At 43.2% G+C, this 18,646-nt stretch overlaps 1 protein-coding gene across 2 annotated transcripts in view; it reads left to right on the forward strand.

The window, feature by feature from the left end:
- Positions 1 to 18,646, forward strand: part of RFTN1 (raftlin, lipid raft linker 1) — a 180,528-nt gene that overhangs the window by 103,725 nt on the left and 58,157 nt on the right. For both annotated transcript variants that reach the window (XM_051962009.1, XM_051962008.1), the window contains exon 5: positions 18,282 to 18,627. In XM_051962009.1, the coding sequence (XP_051817969.1) occupies positions 18,282 to 18,627 (346 nt within the window). The remainder of the gene's footprint in view (positions 1 to 18,281; positions 18,628 to 18,646) is intronic.

An 18,646-nucleotide genomic window follows, 5' to 3' on the forward strand; every position in this document is an offset into this window, starting at 1 on the left:
TAGATCATCCCAGGTTTCTCTGAAAAAAAAATTTAAAAAAATAACAGCTTAATATTATTCTATCATATTCATATTCCTTGCTTTGTTCAGCTAGTGGATGGATAGCTCTTTAATTTTCAGTTTTTTCTTGCTCTGAATATTTGTGCCCAAGGGGTCCTTTTTCATGTTTCTTTGATTTCTTTGGGGCATAGACCTAATATGGTATCACTGGGTCAAAGGGACAGAGGCACAAAATCCCAGATTACTTTCTGGAATGGCCTCCTTGGTCCACAACTGAATCAGCAAAAAGTGGCTTAAGATAACTTACTTTCCCACCACCTCTCCCACATCTATCATTTTCCCCCTTTTTAAAAAAAAATCAACTTTGCCACTCTGATAAGCTGGTGTTCTGTCTCCCTTGCCATCCATAAATGCCTTCTCTTCTTCTCTCCTTCCCATTAGGAAGAAGGCACTTTGCAGACCTTTAAGGCACGCTACAGATAGGATCTATAGTCATTAATATTATTGGGATTTCACCATTCTGCTTTCTGAGTATGCGATAACTGGGTCTATGTTGTTCTCAACTATGAATATTTCTCTCATTCCGGGACTAATGGGATCTGATGGAAGTGGTTTTTTAAATCAAATCAATCTCATCCAAGTCATAAGACCTGAGAGGGCAAAGATTGAAATTATCTTGTGATCCTGGAGAAGGCAGTTTCCTCATCTGAAAAATGAGCCAGAGAAGGAAATGGCAAACCATTCTGGTGATTTTGCCCAGAAAACCCCACGAAGATTCACTCAACTGAAGTAACTGAAGGAGAACACTGAGAAGAAAGTATATTCCTTTCTTGTTGAGTATTGGTGGGTGGGATTTAGAAGCTCTGACCTTATTCCGTGTGACTCTGGGCAAGTCCCTTTTCTAAGTTCTCGATTTTCTCCGTAATAGAAGGGGAATGTCGAGATGCGTCTCCAAGGTCCCTTCTACAATTTGAGCCCATGATGCTCTGAACTTTTCTCCGGAGTCGCTTCGGGAGCACGAAGGGCACTCTCGGTTACAGCTCACTTTCACGTTCTTACTTTTTTGTGCTATTAGTAAAAGAGACACTTCAGCATCTGAGCTTGTCGCAACATGTCCAGTGACAGATACGGCGTAAATGCATCCTGTAAATGGCTCCTGGGGGTCAGATGTCCCTCATCTCCCCCTAATACTTCCCGGGAGACATTTTTGCAAATATGGAATTAAGTTATCGCCAGAAAAGTTTCCAAAGTGCCATATTGATTTTGAAGCTTTTTCATGAGATGGAACATGTCTTGGAGTGCTAATTATGCATTGCAAATTAATACATGTTGCCACTGACGGGTTCACAACACAGGTTGAACTGCCCCATCTGTGTCTTTGAAAGGTGTGGATATTCACCTCTCAGCAATGATCACTCTGCTTGATTTGTCCCCAATCCAGCAGAGATAATGAATGTATGAACTTGGGCTCGCTTCGTCGTGTAAGGGTGGGTGTGGGTGGGGGGAATTGGGGGAGGTAGAGAGAGAGGGAAAGGCAGAGATGGACTCTGATCTTGTCAGTACATTGACAGTCCCCACTTTTTCTTCCTTAGATATGGGAAGCTTGCTGTTTTGTGGGCTGGGATGAGATAGGATGCACCATGATTCATTGACCAGTTAAGCAGTATGCATTTATTAAGCACCTACTATGTGCCAGACACTATAAAATTTACATTGTCATTAGGATGTATGTATTAATAGTCAAGTAAATATAGGATAGGTACAAAATAAAAGTAGCTTTTTTTTTTTTTTTTTTTTTTTTTTTTGAGCAGGGGAAGAGGGACAGTTTCCTTAGTTAGTCATTACATTTCTGTATGGCTCAAATCTGCCTCACTTGAATCTAATTTACATACAATTCATGATATCACTTGGGATGTCATTGATCTCTTCAAAAGTGAAGGCTGAACAACAATTCTGTGAGGGTAGACCATCTTTCAACTCTCTGCTCCGTCTTATTCCTTCATATTCCTCCAGCTGCAATCATTTGTCAGATCTTTTCAAATTTATTTGCACAACTCCTTTTGCCTCCGTCCCTTCTTGATAGTTCTATACCGGTCCTCTCCAATTCAGGCCCTCCTGTCAGCCACATGGTTCAGTAGCTTCCTAATTGCTCTCCCTGCTTCCAGACGTTCTCTCCCATGCACCTCCTACACAGCCGGCAAGACTTTCTTCCTAAAATACGCGTGGGATGTTTAGCTTCGCTCCTGCTCAAGACCCTTCAGTGGCTCCCTATTGCCACAGGAGGCAACAGAAACTCCTCACCCGCCCAACCACTCCAGTGAATGGGAGCCCCCTGCGCTTCACACCACTGCCTGTTGTGACCTCCACCTTGCAGGGCTCTTACCCAAACTCCTCGTGTACTCTCCTCCTTTGCCAGGTTGCAGTCAGCTCCTGGACTATTTCAAGGCTCAGCGCTGGCTGTTCCTCCTTGGGAAGTTCTTATCAAATAAGACACTTCTTTATAAATTGCTTTTCCATCTGTAAATGTTAGTTATTATTTACTTTTGCTTCTATTTGCTAATGCACTTTCTCCAATTATTTAATAATTACTTTTCAGGTTGCAGATTATATTGTGTCCCCCAAGCCAGAATATGAACTTTGAGCGGAATGTTGTTTCTTCCCCGCCCCAGCGTGGTACCCTTTGCCATAGTAGGTCCTTAATAAATGCTTCTTCCTCCCCGAAGGTATCCAGGTATATACGATGCATTCCGGTGCTTCGGCCGTGGGAATTCCCCCTGCCGGCGTACCCAGGTGTGTCCCCATGGCCCCTTAAAGCCGGCCTCGGGACTTTTGCCCAGGCTGTTCCCTCCGCCGGGAGTGCCGTCTCTCCTCCGGGATCCCTGGCTTCCTCCCGCTGAGGGGTCACCTCCCGCCCACAGCTTTGCTGATCCCGCACCCCGCATCCTGGAGCCACTTTAGCGTCAGAGAAACGTTCCCCCTGCCCTTTGCCCAGGGGCTGGCACACAGTAGGTGCTTCATAAATGCTTGCCGCCGTCGGTGTGGACCGAAGGAAGCAGACTCTGGAGAGTAATTCGGACACACGTTGACAACAGGGAGGCAGTGAGACACAGCCCTAGAAGCCACCAGAAATGAGATAAATATGATGATGAGTCTCGGGGCCCCGGGAAGAATCCGGATCCGGAGCCAGGGGGCCTGGATTCCAATTCTGCCCCGATGCTTACACCACGCGGTGCTGCAGGGCGCTGAACGCCGGCCGGCCCAGAGGAAGCCCGAGGTCACTCTCCGGGACTTCTTTCTGGGCAAGTCACTTACGCTTTGTTTTCCCAGGGGGCCGCTAGGGGGCGCTAGGCCAGGCGCCAGCTCGGTAAGTTCGAATCCGGCCTTGGACTCCGGAGCAAGCCCTTTCCCTTAGCCAGGGACGGCCTCCAGCTCCAGACCTCCCCTCTCGGACGGATGAAATGCTTTTCCCCGCAGGGGGTAGGGAGTGGGAGACCAAGGGCACCTACCAGCCAGGCCTGACGTCACTGGGGTGTGAACTTCCTGCGGGTCAGACCGGCGCCCCCTTTTGGCGCGTGGCAGGTTGGTTTGGGCGGCCTCTGTTGTCTTGGCTCCGAGGGGGCGGAGAGAGAGAGAAAACGCCAGGATGAGTTGTTCAAGCTTTCTCAAAAGATCAAAGCGGTTCTTAGCGACACAACGGGAAAGAAATTCGTTATGAAGTTCATCCGTCCTTGCAAAGCTTCCCGGGCGGATGGACTGCTGGGGGAGAGGGGCGGCATCTGTGTCCTGTAGGACCCCGGGAAAGTGCGCGCAAACGTAACCTATAAACGCATGCGCACGTGGGTGCACCCCTGTGTATAGTGTGCAACATCCGGGACACCCGCACGCATGCAGGCACGTGCTAATGTACCGCCCTGCGGTCAGGACACACGTGGGCCGCCGCTGCAGACACGCGGGAACATATAAAGCCAGGCGTGTGACATGTGTGATTACAGGCGTGTACACGTTGTGTTGTCCACACAGTACCTATAAATGCAAATGCTGTATTGCGTGTCTACGCACTGATACATAGTGTTGTGTTTTATATAGTGTATGTTGTCTGTGCGTGTTTGTAAACATCTAATACACTGTGTGTATGCAAAGACACCATATATTGGTATCTACCTGTATATATTACATGTGTGTACCTATATGGATATCTATATAGTACATGTGTGCACACATGTGTGTTATATGTGTTCACGTAGATGATGAGAACAGGTGATTTGAAATAGTACTAATTCCGTGACATAAATATAAATTAACTAAGTGCCTAATGAGGACAAAATTAATGAAGCAGAAAGTTTCATTAATTTTTTCCATTTTTAAAAACTTTATACTTCTAACCCAAATATGAGAAATATTAATAGCCAATGTTTCTATAGAGCTTATTTATCCCGGGCCCGGTGCTAAGGGCTTTGCAAATATTATTTTATTTGAGCCTCAGAACAGCCCTGGGAGGGAGAGGCTATAATTATTTCCATTTTACAGATGAAGGGGGGAGAGACACAGACACAGAAAGGGAGGGAAAAAGGAGGGAGAGAGACAGAGAGAGTGTCAGAGAGATGAAAAAATTTTAAAAGAATCTAAAAAAAAAAAAAGGAAATCAAGTTGTTTCTGGATGATGTAATCTGAGGTAAACAGTTTTGAAATGATGATTGGCTGGAGTAGTCTGCAAGCATTTTTTAGGCGCCTGCTGTGTACTAGACACTGCTTGTAGGCGCTGGGGAAAGAGCTTGACATGCTTCTCAAACTTTATTGTGGGGCAGGTGCCGGAAGGACAGCGCTGGAGGTTTTCCTTCTATTTAGAGCTGTTTTCTGTGGCCTCCTCTGCCGGTCTCCCTCAGGCCTGCAAGTGGGGCATTTGTGCAGTAAAATCTCATTCACCTTTATTCCCCATTTGGAGGTTGGACAGGGGCCGAGTTAAAGTCTATACCTGTGGGTTTGCGAGAGAAATTAATACTGTGGAGTCCATATAAGAAAGAGAATAGGAATCTTCCTTGGGAAAAGAGACTATCTCCAAGCACATCCTGAGAATCATTGCTATGCTAATCACTATGCTAATCAGTCTTATCTCTTTATTAAAGAAAGACCTCAAAGACCTCCACTTCTTTTTTTTTTTTTTTACCCTATTTTGATTCTCTTTATAATAATCACCATCACCATATATATATATATATATATATATATGATTCATATGTGCTTTAAGATTTCCAGAGAGCACATTTTACATAGATTATCTAATTTACAAAGTACTTTACATAGATTAGCTCATTGAATCTAAATTTATTATGATTTATATACTTGAAACTAATCAAAACTACATCTTTTTGAAAATGCCTAATCTAGATTTCTTAATAGTATAACCCAGTCTTCCCTCTGTTAGTCTGAATTAGTGAAATCTTCCCCGGAGAACAGCAGTCAGGCTAGACCCATTTGGAAGCCCCCATCTTGGTTCAGAATTTCCTAAGGCAAAGATAAAAGACAAAAACAAAATGCAGATTGTACGCATTGGCTAGAGAGTATATTTTTCCAGATGAATAATTCAAAATTTGGTAGAGATTTAAAAGAATCCTCTCTCTTGTCTCCATACTTATGGGGGGAGGTCAACAACTTGCCCCAATCATTGCTGTCTTTCAGAACGGCTTCCCTGAGTTCTCTCCAGGGTCCTTAGAAAAAAGAACGATACCACATTTCTTTCTTTCGCACATTGTAATGACAACCATCTCTAACCATGCAGTTGGGCTGATTTGTTCTCATTGTGAGTTTTTGGTCATGGCTGCTGCGGAGGGTTGCTTTAGGGGGTAGGGATAGCTTAGAGAATTTGGGAATTGAGGACTGGAAGGGAGAGTAATGTCCCAATCGTCTAGCTGAGCACCACTTTGTTCTGATGCGTTTTATTAATGTTTTGGAAGCATATGTAAATTGAGGAATGAGGAGAAAATCACACAGTCTGGATGTTCAGCAGCCGTGGGTGTGAAGAAAAACATCTGTTCCTAGTTAAAGTTCTTTTAACCTGCCTCTTTGACTCAGCTATTTCTCACTAGGGTGTCAAGGTCTAAGTCCCATGAATGTGGCAAAGCTATTTTTTTGGGAGGAAGGGGGGCTACACCGACAGGAACCTTGGATGAATTCTGGGCTCCAGGCTCAAGGCCCGTATCTTAGTCTTGATGAGGATTTAAGCTTTAACAGGTATATATGGATATGATATGTAATTATATATTAATATGTATTATCTATTTAATAGGTATATACATGTGTCTGTATATAAAAATGTGTGTGTGTGAGCATGTGTTGGCATGTAACTAAGTGACTCAATGCTTAGAACACCTGGCCTGGAATTAGGAAAACCTGAGTTCAAGCACGGTCTCAGACACTCATTAGCTGTGTGATTCTGGACAAGTCACTTTCCCTTGGTTTGCCTTAATCCACTGGAGGAAGAAATGGCAAACCCACTCCAGTCTGTTTGCCAAGAAATCCCCATGGACTGTGTGATCCTTGGGGTCACAAAAAGTCAAATATGACTGAATGAATAAACAGTAACAACAATAGAGAGCTATTAGATATAAATAATATATAATTATATAGCCATTATATATTATATGGCTATTAGATATAAATAATATATAATTATATAGCCATTATATATTATATGGCTATTAGATATAAATAATATATAATTATATAGCCATTATATGTTATATGGCTATTAGATATAAATAATATATAATTATATAGCCATTCTATATTATATGGCTGTCATATATCAATAATATATAATTATATAGCCCTTAATATATTATATGGCTGTTATATATAAATAATATATAATTACATAGCCATTATATATTATATGGCTATTATACATAAATTATATATATATATCCCTGCTATAGCTATTAAATAGAACTACATGTATAAATAAAAACACATGTTTAGGTGTACACCTTTACATATATATATATATATATATATGTATGTATACACATGTACATTTGCACACATGTGCATGCACTCACATGTTTTTCCCCCATTGAAATGAATGCTCTTTGAAAGTTGGGATAGTTTCATTCTTTGTACTTGTGCCCCCAGCCAGTGCCTGACACAGTAGGCGCTTTATAAATACTTCTAAAAAAAGAATGATTGATTGAGGCTGACTGCTGCTTTAGCTGCCCAATGCAGGGCTGATCAGACCCTCTGCCAGCCTTTGCATTCTCAGATGGAAATATAAGTGAGCAGACATGCATTTTAGGGGTTTTTGAGCTCGCTAAAATTAGATGGAAAACAATAGACAGAATTTTCCTGAATTTAGAAAATTTTCGAGTAGGAAGGGATCCTTAAAGCTATCCCGGGTGACCTCCCGCCCATAGCAGGATTCTTCTCTGGACTCACTGTGCTTAGAAGAGAACAGTGGCCCCAGACACAGAGCTCCAGATTTGCCACCTAGTGGGAGACCATCCTCAGAAGATGGCTGCAGCCTCTCCTGAAATGTTGTGGAATTTGAGAGTGGGCGGTCTGGCACCTGAATGGCAGGAGACCTCCCTGTTTCCTAGCCACCGACGGCTCATCTCACCTGATGGGAAGGGGGAGCCCTCCATTCTTGGAGGCAGTTCGTTCGTCCTTGGACCGCCGCGCTTGGAAGTTCTTTTTATTTCTAGCCTGAGGTTGCCTCTTCGTAGCCAGTCCTGGAAACGCACTGCTTTGTGGAGTAGCTCCTTCCATTTATGAAGGGCAGTAATTGTTGGGAAAGTTCTCCTGACATCCACTCAGAGGTCCTCCCTCTGCCTGTTATGGGATAGTGAGTGGGATACTTTTTGTCCTGGGCGTTCCCATACCTGAAGGCAGCTCCCATGCTCGTACCTTCTCCTCTCAAGGATTCTCCAAGTGGATCTTCCAGCTCCTTCCAGTTCCATTTATGGCATACTTTTTCCACACTGATGGCCCCTCTTGGAGATGATTAGTTGACTTTGCTCCCAATATGTGTTGTCCCCTGCTCCCCAATTATATGATTCCAGTTCTTGTGTGACCAATGCAGAGCTCAATGGAACTCTTACTCTTTCCAGCTTTTTAAGAAATAACATGAGCAAAAAATATTCATTAAATTCCTGGTGAACCCTATACTTTGGTTAATGCAGCCTCATAACACATTAACACTGATTTTTAAATCATTTTAATCAAGTGTGTCATAATTAGGGCTCATATTGGATGTTTAGTTGACCCCTCCTCTCCAGATTTTTTCATATAAACTATTTTTAATCTAGATTTCTCATTTCAAATAAACATAGTATTTGTAAAGCACTTAACACATGATAAGTATTTAATAAATGCTTGTTCCTTACCCTCTCCTCTCTCCCCACTTTCATATTTTTGCTATTGGTTTTTTGAATTTAAATGAAGGACTCTCCATATATACCTCTTCAATGATTTTGGCTCCTCATTTTAGCCTGTTGAGAACTGTTTTAATGCAAATATTGTCATCCAATGTCCTCCTAGTTCCACGAGCTTTATTTCATCTCTAAGCGTGGAGAAACATCTTTATGAAACTTCCTGCCTTCCCTAAGTTTATCTGTGTTATTGATCAAAATACTATACAGGAAAGAATTTTTTTAAATGGAATTTGGGACACATCCCTGGAGATCGCCCTCTCGGTTACGTACAAGCTGTTGTTCTTTGGGTATAGTTGTTTGTCCAGCCACAAAAATCCACCCAGCTGCAGAATCATCCAGCTTCCTTTTTTTATCTTGTGCAAAGGGACGCTATAAGTAATAAGAGGGACTTTGTCGAAAGGTTTGCCAGAATCATTGGATTTTTTGAGTTTTATATTTCCTTTTGCGAGACACACATATACACACATATGTATAAAATGAACATATGTATTTACATATACAAATATGTAAATGTGTGTATCTACAGAGTGTACACTCGAAAAGAAAAACATACATAGATATGCTTGTTTGTATGCATATACATACTTGAAGATCAAAACATATATCATATACATGTGTTTGTATATAAAATATACACACATATATTTATGTGATACATGTATACATGCATATGTGTATAAACACACGTGTACATATTTATGTTATGCATGTATCTATATATGTGTCATTAGTGGTATATGATGTATGTTTTGATTTTTGGTTGCTTTTAATAATACTCTTACTTCTCAGTAAAGCCATTCCCCACCATAGTTGTAACAGCTATGTTTAAAAAATTAAACAAAAAATTAAATACATTGGCTCCAGCATATGCCGTACTATACATCCATAGTCCACCACCAGCTAAAGAGACAAAAAAGATGTTTCAACCTCAAGTCTTAGGAACCAAGACCGGTCACAATCATCTATTTTTAATATTTTTTAGTGTTTTTTATTAATGAGATAAATGTTAGCGTTCTTTTCTCTCTTTCCTTCCCTTCCTCCCGTCCCATATATTCTTGATTATCTGTCTGAATTCACCTGTGGTACTAATTGATTATGCCCATAGAAATCTCCTACTGGAAGCTTCGCAAGGATCAAGTAAAAGCGCGGCATCCCTTCTGCCTTTGTTTCCCTCTTTGTTCTCTCCTAGCCGGCTTGAGTCTTAGGTAGTTGTCTATGGGATCCTGAGCAGAAACAGGAGGTCGCGCCAAGTAGACACTGAAGAGGGTCGGCCATCTGCAGTCTAGATGCCTCAGGCCTTGGTTGTTTGGGGAGGGGGAGGGCGCTGCAGGCAGGGGTCCCAACTGTCCCTGGGATTCGGCCCCCGATCACAGAGATCTCTGCAATGAGCTTGCGCTTCACTTTAGGGGCCTTCAGGTGGGTGGTCAAGGCGACCCTGGCATTGGGGAGGGGATGTACAGGTGAGGGAGGGCCGGGCAGTGACCTACCTCACCTTCCCTTCTGGGCAGAGCCAGATCCACATGCCTGGAGATGGCTCTCATTTAACCAGCTTCTAAATGACGCCTTTCCCCTAAATCACCTCGTATTGATTTTCAGTGTGATCTGTGTGTGTACTCATTGTCCCCCGGCTATTCTATCACCTCTCTTTATATTTTTGGGCCATAACCCAGTGCCCGGCACATAGTAGATGCTTAATAATTGCTGGCTGGTTGGTTGGTTAAGGATCCTCTGGCTTCAGGTGGCACTGGGCATTTTGAATGAAGAAAGGACACAGAAAACGGCCACGTGATTGCATCCCAGGCACAAGAAGCCGGAGGTTCTGATTCTGGTGAGAGGGCTGCGGTGGGCTGCTTTCTGAGAGCTCCTGGGCAGTACCGTGGTGGGGTGAGCTTTCGGCGTCGTCAGTAGTGTTGCTCTCACTGGCATGAACACTACCGGGGACAACAGGACCTCGCCACCGTCCCCTAGTTTGAACGCTCTCCACTTGCCATGTGACTCAGTATAATCTGTGTGCGTCTGGGGAGTGTAAGCTTCTCTAAGGTAGGGACTGTCTCATTCCTTTGTCTTTGTCATCTCCACTGTTCTAGCCCCTCCAGAAGCATGTAATAAAGAGTTTATTGAATTGAGTTGGGCTTAGCCAGTTATGACAGCAGGCATATGAACATGTGAGTTATTACATATGTTGTGACTTATAGTCCATCTCTATGAGGAAAGTGAAGAGACTGAAATAATTCAGAAAAGCTAAATTACTAGAGGTGATTGGTTTCTCTCTCTGTTTCTTTGTGTGTTTCTCTGTCTCTATCCTTCTCTCCTTTCTTCTCTCCCTCCCTTTTTTCTTTTTCTTCTTTTCTCCTTCTCTTCTTGTTCTTTTCTTCTTATTCCTCTTCTCTTCTTATTCATCATCATCTTTTTCTTCTTCCTCTTCTTTTCTTCTCTCCTTCTCCTCTTCTTTTTTCTTTTCTTCTCTTCTTTTCTTTTCCTTTCTTTTCTTCTTTTTCTCCTCTTCCTCCTCCTCTTCCTTCTTCTTCTCCTTTATCTCTACTTACTTCCCTCCCTCCCTTCCTCCTCATATATTCTTCATTATCTGTCTATATTGACCTGATCTACAATTGATCATGCAGTTCTTCATCCCCATCAGAAAATTCTTATTCATTTGTAGAAGGAGAGAAAAGAGAGAAAAAGAAAGTTAAAGAGAGACAAAAAAAGAAGAAAAGAGAAAGAAGAAAGGGGGAAAGAGAAGGGAAAAGAAAGGAAAGAAGAAAGGGGAAGGGAAGGAAGAAGGGAGGAAGAAAGGAAAGAAGGAAGAAAAAAGAGGAAGGGAGGGGAAGAAAAAAGATAGGATAGAAGAAAGAAGTAAGGAAAGAAAAGGAAAGCAAGAAAAGAAAAGGAAGGGAAGAGGAAAGGGGGAAAGGAAGGAGAGAAGAAAAGAGCGAAAGTGAGAGTGACACTGTCCTTGGACCTGGGTGAGACTTGGAACATGCATCAGCTCCCTCCTGGGTCCTCCGCAGAGCAATTTTTCGAAGTCTGCCACATGGTTTGGTTTCCAAGTGGAGGGACCGCGTGCCCAGGACTGGAGGCGGCTTCCGAGCCCTTGTGCTTTCTGAGCCTTCCTTTACTAGAAGGAGCCAGTGAGCTGAGGTGACCCAGAGATGGCGGGAGGGTTGGGTGTATGATCAGATATTCACAGCTAAGGACACTTGGGCTGGGCTGTGACCCCGAGCAGCGCGCTGTATCCGTTTACCTGCCCGCCTCCATCCTTACACTGGCCCCTAGACCTTTCAGGAAGGCCCGTGTTTGGGGGTCTGCTCACTCTCTGTCCCTGGGTTCTGGGCTGGGGGACATATGAGTGAGGGAGGGGGCAAGAAAGTGCTAGAGAGAGCTGGGGAGGGGGCGCTTGTTCTGTGTCCTGGGGGTCGTTAGGGGTCTGCATGAACATAGACACATCTTAAAAACAGCATTTATGCTTCTTTAAAGCTGTCAGACACTTTCCTCTGTTTCCGTCTTTCTCCTTTTTTTTTTTTTAATAACTTTTTATTGATAAAACGCATGCCAGGGTAATTTTTTACAGCATTATCCCTTGCATTCACTTCTGTTCCGATTTTTCCCCTCCCTCCCTCCACCCCCTCCCCCAGATGGCAAGCAGTCCTTTACATGTTAAATGGGTTGCAGTATATCCTAGATACAATATATGTGTGCAGAACTGAACAGTTTTCTTGTTGCACAGGGAAAATTGAATTCAGAAGGTATAAATAACCCGGGAAGAAAAACAAAAATGCAAGCAGTTTATATTCATTTCCCAGTGTTCTTTCTCTGGGTGTAGCTGCTTCTGTCCATCTTTGATCAATTAAGGCTCTCTTTATCGAAGAGATTCACTTCCATCAGAATACATCCTCAAACAGTATCATTGTTGAGGTATATAATGATCTCCTGGTTCTGCTCATTTCACTCAGCATCAGTTCATGTAAGTCTCGCCAGTCCTCTCTGTATTCATCCTGCTGGTCATTCCTTACAGAACAATAATATTCCATAACGTTCATATACCACAATTTACTCAACCATTTTCCAATTGATGGACATCCTTTCATTTTCCAGCTTCTAGCCACTACAAACAGAGCTGCCACAAACATTTTGGCACATACAGGTCCCTTTCCTTTCTTTAGTATCTCTTTGGGGTATAAGCCCAGTAGAAACACTGCTGGATCAAAGGGTATGCACAGCTTGATAACTTTTTGAGCATAGTTCCAAATTGCTCTCCAGAATGGCTGGATGTGTTCACAGTTCCACCAACAATGTATCAGTGTCCCTGTTTTCCCACATCCCCTCCAACATTCCCCATTATCTTTCCCTGTCATTCTAGCCAATCTGACAGGTGTGTAGTCGTATCTCAGAGTTGTCTTAATTTGCATTTCTCTGATTAATAATGATTTGGAGCATATTTTCATATGTCTATAAATAGTTTCAATTTCTTCATCTGAGAATTGTCTGTTCATATCCTTTGACCATTTATCAATTGGAGAATGGTTTGATTTCTTATAAATTAGAGTCAGTTCTCTATATATTTTGGAAATGAGGCCTTTATCAGAACCTTTGATTGTAAAAATGTTTTCCCAGTTTATTGTTTCCCTTCTAATCTTGTTTGCATTTGTTTTGTTTGTACAAAAACTTTTCAATTTGATATAATCAAAATTTTCTATGTTGTGGTCAATAGTGATCTCTAGTTCTTCTTTGGTCATAAATTCCTCCCTCTTCCACAGGTCTGAGAGGTAAACTATCCTATGCTCTTCCAATTTATTTATCATCTCATTCTTTATGCCTAGGTCCATCTTTCTCCTTCTACAGAACGTTCCGCCCTCTGAGAGCGGGGTCCCCACAGGGATTAGGGCACGGACGTCACTGGGAAAATTCTTTGTGCACCATAGCAATGCTGGGTGGTCGGTCCTAAGGGTAGGGAGCGGGGCTGGCTCTGTGATATCACCTGTTAATGGAGTCAGTTCAGATCTGAACCTTTTAGTTATCTGGAACTAAGTGACTGGGGGCCTCATGCTACCGGAACCAGATCAGACTCTAATTGGGAAATGGGTGACAAAATAAGTAAAAATAGAATAAAACACTGATCGTGTGAATATGTGGTTTCTAAATCAACGTGTGACTCGCAGAGATCCTTACCCACAGTTAGTGACCCCCGTTTCCTTTTGAGTTGAACACTTTGGGGCTAATTCAGAGGTATCCAAGGTGAGCTCAGACCCGAGCTGTTTTGGCATTAGCTTTCTGCAGAGGTGAGTGCCACAGGTGTCCTTAGATCATTTCAAGGTGAGAAAGCAGAACCTCAGAGAGGCCCTGGGCCATCCACGTTGATTTGGAAGGGGCTTTGGAGGCCCTGAAGGCAAATTCCTTGATTTTACAGTTGGCCCCCATGGGTGCGGGCATTCTGTGGAGTGTGCCTGAGCCTGGCAGTGCCCAGTGCTTCTGCCCCCTTCTCTCTCCTGGAGAGGGGCAGGGCAACTTTCCTCTCTCCTTCTTTGAGGCTTTTTTCCTCCTTCACACCTTGCTTCCTAGAGATTTAAACCATCAGCTTTCTTTTTTAATATCAAGACAGCCATTAAGGAAGGCCACACCTGAGGTTTTATGGTGTTTCTAACAGACAAAAAAGTTGGTAGAACATGAACGATAGCTCCGAGCCCCACTTAGGAAAATTACTTAATTTTAGTAAAGGTTTGGCTCTCTACCCTAATTGGAATTTGGATTGATATCTATTGTCATTTCAGTCGTCTCTGACTCTGTGACTCCATTTTGGAGTTTTCTAGGCAAAGATAAAGTGATTTGCCGTTTCCTTCTCCTTCTCCTTTGACAGATGAGCACACTGAAACAAACAGGTTATGTGACTTACCCAGGGTCGCACACCTAGTGAGAGTCCGAGCCTGGACTTGCACTCAGGAAGACGAGCTTCCTGCGTCACCCGCCGCTTCTGCCTGGCACATAGTAGGCACTTAATGACTGCTTATTTCTTGAAGTGGGATTTGAATCCTGGCCTTCCTAACTTCCAAATCCCGCCTCTGCATTGTGTCATGGCTGCTTTTGGAGTACATTCAGGACTGAGATACGGCTTTCTTAAAGTCCATCTTGGAAAGGGTCACATCCAAAATCATTTATTATTTTTTAGTTTTAATAAGAATCGGTTACGTTCGTGAGTTCCTCACTACCAACATTGCCTACTAGCCCAATTAAGAGTGACTAGAGCAGAATCATCTCAATGTATAGTGGTAGGAACTCAGTCGCTAACTGCATTTAGACAATGTGGATTTATGCTCTGTTCCCCGTCCAGATGGGAAGCTCATGAAGGTAACTGCAGCCCCTCTGTCAGACCCTGCCCCTAGCCCCTGACCTCATTGCTCACACCCCATCCCTGACCTCCCCAAGAAGAGCTTATCTCCTCGTGTCACTTGGTTCAAGTCAAATGAAGTCCTGTTTATTAAGCTCTGCACCCGATCCGGGAGAAGTGCTTAATGCACGCTTGTTCCTTTCCCCTAGCCTACGTCCGATGGCGGCTAAACTGGAAAGGTCATTAGAGGTCATTTTGACTCTCCCCCTCATTACAGGTGTCATAACGGAGTAATTTTGTGATTGTTCTACTTCATAGGATCATATTTTGGATTTTTTTAGATTTTAGAGTTCCCCTTTTCTTATAGAAAAGGAAACTGATAAAAAGTGGGGGACGTGATTTGGCTGTACCGCCCGTCTCCTGCGTTCCACCATCTCGGGGCCATTTTGAACCTGAAATCTGATGCTGATGTTGTGTGTCTCCCTGTTTATGACTACTCGCTCCCCTTGACAGCCTTAAAGACATTTGGGAAAGGTGCGCTAAATGTCAGCTCTCTGAGAACTCGAGCGCGCCGGTCACGAGAGAGAAGCAGAGGGAGGTAATTATCGGCCGTGTCCTTGGTGTCTGTCACAAATGGATGTCCCCATTCCGCCCTCCCAGTCGACCTGGCCGACTGGCTGCCCCTGTAGTTCGGGGCTTGGTTTTTGTTTCCATTCATATTCCCCCTTTATGCCTCGGATGTTGCTGAGAGCTCTTGGTTTATTCAGGAAGTATTTGTTGACTGGCTAATTGATGGACTAATTAGAATAAACTTCCCTTGGGTTACTGTGCTATCAGTTCATGTGTAGCTTCCATTTTCTTTTTTGTTCTGTTCTGCTGATGCTTTTTGTGAGTTGAATAATGTTCTCGCTTTCTAATAACCAGATATGTGTGTGTATAAAATATAAATTAATAAATATGGAGATACATACATATATTTAAATGAATACATATATGTGTGTCTATGACAGAGTTATACACATATGACATTTTATTTACATATTATTTACATGTATGCCTTTGGGTATCTATATAGGTCTCTATCAATCTCTATGGATGGCTAAAGCAATAGATAGATGCACAATTCTGCAGATTAGATATATATCTTTATATGTATATATATCAACTGAAACATTGGCCCTATTGAACATAGGAGTGTATGTATGTATGTATGTGAAAATAATTCTGTACTTATAATCTACTGTTTCTTTCTAATGAAGAAAAATCTATATTCGCTCTCTCTCCCACATCTCCCCTACCTCTTTTGGAAAACAAAACCAACCCTTTGGAACAAATATACATAGTGATCTGCCATTTTTTCTCTTGGTAGAAAGGATGCATGTTTTGGGTGTTAAAATTAATTCTTATTGTTGCATTGTGCCGCATTCTGTTGCCTATTAGTGTTATTTTCTGGATTTTCGTTGAGGTCATCGTCTGTATTGTTGTCATGGTTTTGTTTACTTCATTTCAAGCCAGTCTTCCCAGATTTTTCTGATTTCTTTGTGTGTGTTGTTTCTTGTGTCATAATAATCAATGACCTTCATGTATGCTTAGTCCTTCCCCAGGGGATCAGCACCCACTTCTTTGAAAAGGTTTTTTCCTTTTGCTTCCATCGAAGGGCCGCTATAAATATTTTGGTGTCTTTGTTCTGTCTTCATCATCTCGGAATAGACAAAGTTAGAGAGCCAGATCGATGGATCAGAAGGGCTTTGCACCTCAGGGACTTTTCTAGCTGCAGAAAGTTCCTTTACTGTGACTAATTCCTCTGTTTCTTAGTGTGTTGGACCCTTACTGGGGGGGGGGGGTCTGAGCCTCCAGGACATGAGAGCCTATTAACGCTTGGAAAGGACCTTAGCTCCCTACTGGTCAAGGCCCTTTTCCTTATAAATGAAGAAACTTAGACTCAGAAGGACAAGTCATTTCCCATGACTCCAAGTCCTCGCTCTTTCCAGATGACCACAGATAATCAATATATATTCAAATTAGGATAGAGAGACAAACCTTTACTTAAAATGAAATAATTTTCCCAATTGGGGGCTCTGAGCTATCGTTTTCCAGTCCTGCCGCTCCCAAGTTAGCTGCATGCAGGTAGCGTTGTTTCTTGTTTCCTTCAGTGCTTGATCCAGCTAGAGTTTAGATGAAAAAACAGAGACTCTTAAGGTTTTACACACACACACACACATACACACACACACAATAAGGAGGTAAAACCAGAATTCAGAATCCATGTCCTCCATACAGCATCCTGCAGCACTCTGCGGTATCTTGTTTGACTGCCTCCATTTTTTTGTGATCTCATCCCAGCGTGTTGTATTCTCTCCTGTGCTGCAGATTGCAGCCCATCTTCCTCCCAGCTTTCCTCCAGAGTGTGATGCAAGTGGATTTGTTCAACAAGGACCTGGGATTAATTCCTGTGGGACCCAGGGCCAAGTCATAAAGTCTTTGTGCCTCAGTTTCCTTCTTCTTTAAAATGAGGAATTATTTGGCTAGGTGGCCAGTTTTGGGTCCATGACTCTGGGATTCTTAACCATATCAGTCCGAGGAGGCGATGGATTTTGCTCTACCTTTCCCATCGTCTTGCTGAGAGAGACTATTGTGTGTCTTTTCTTAGGGAGGAAAAAAAGTAAAAAAAAGTGCCAATCCACGAATACACTTGGGTGTTCCAGGGAGTCCCGAGTCAGGGAAGGTGTCCCGAGAAAAGTGCACCGGCTGGGGCTGGGGGTGACAATGTGAGCTCAGCAGTCTTTGTGATAACTTGGAAGCACAGGGTCCATAGGATGGGCATGGGGCCGGGTCTCAGGCTCTTCACAGAATCCAGAAATGTGTTTCACCCTCCTTATGGTTCATCCTATTGTTCCCCCAATTCCTTTCCCTAGCCCCCCCTCCCACTGCAATAACAATTGTTTAAAAGGAAATACTTTAAGGTTATAAAATACCACCTGGTAGTTGGTATATGTTTATATAGACATACTGTGTTTATATAGTGACTTGATTGGCAGGAAGCAAATGATTTGTTTAAAAATAAAGTAGGGGAGGAGGGACAAAAATAAAATTCTCCAGAAACTAACTTCCTCTCTCAAAATGCAGCATTGTGTTTATACCAATTTCGACTTTGGAGCAGTCGACCACCCTCCCACAGATGATAAAGAGGGGGTGGGTCGTTCCAATTCTCTGTAACTCTACTCTCTATACTTCCATCCCCCTCAATTTTTTCTTTTTGCTTCCTGTAAGACAAGAAAATGATTGAAAATGAGGCCTTCTGACATAACAAAATGGGGGGACTCGTGGAGATTTGAGGGTGAGGGAGAAAGCAGGTTCAGGGGCTTATTGAAAAGACCAATTAGCCAGCTTGAAAATCTTCCAGTGAAAGACTGGATTCAGTTATCAAGATAATTGATAATCAACCCATATAATGCCCCGGATTTACCCCCTAAAATTTCTTTTTTTCCTGCTCTTGCTCCTACATGATGATTTATTCTCATTTTCGGTTTACTTCCCAGATTCAAGATGCAGCAAGTCGGGGCCTGGAATTTGTCGGCGTGGTCCCCCAGTACCGTTGCCCTGGGAACTCTGCAGGGAGCAGCCCGCTGACCCCCACTGCCAACGGGGATGGGAAGAGCACGTCGGACCATTCCGAAGATCTCTCGTCCTCGGATAGGGAGACGCCGGGCTCGGCGGGGTCTCAGGGTGACGCAGAGCTCCAGGAACAGGGGAACAGCAACGGGCCGGCTGCCGAGCAGCTCACTCCATCCTCCCCGGGGGAAGATGGAGCCGATTCACCAGGGAAGGTCGACGGATCGACAATCACAGCCGATGGACGGGAAGGTCCAGACCCGCTGGCTGGAAGTGAGTCAGTCACTGCTGG

This window comes from Antechinus flavipes, chromosome 5 (genome assembly GCF_016432865.1).
Source record: "Antechinus flavipes isolate AdamAnt ecotype Samford, QLD, Australia chromosome 5, AdamAnt_v2, whole genome shotgun sequence".
Lineage (NCBI taxonomy): Eukaryota > Metazoa > Chordata > Mammalia > Dasyuromorphia > Dasyuridae > Antechinus > Antechinus flavipes.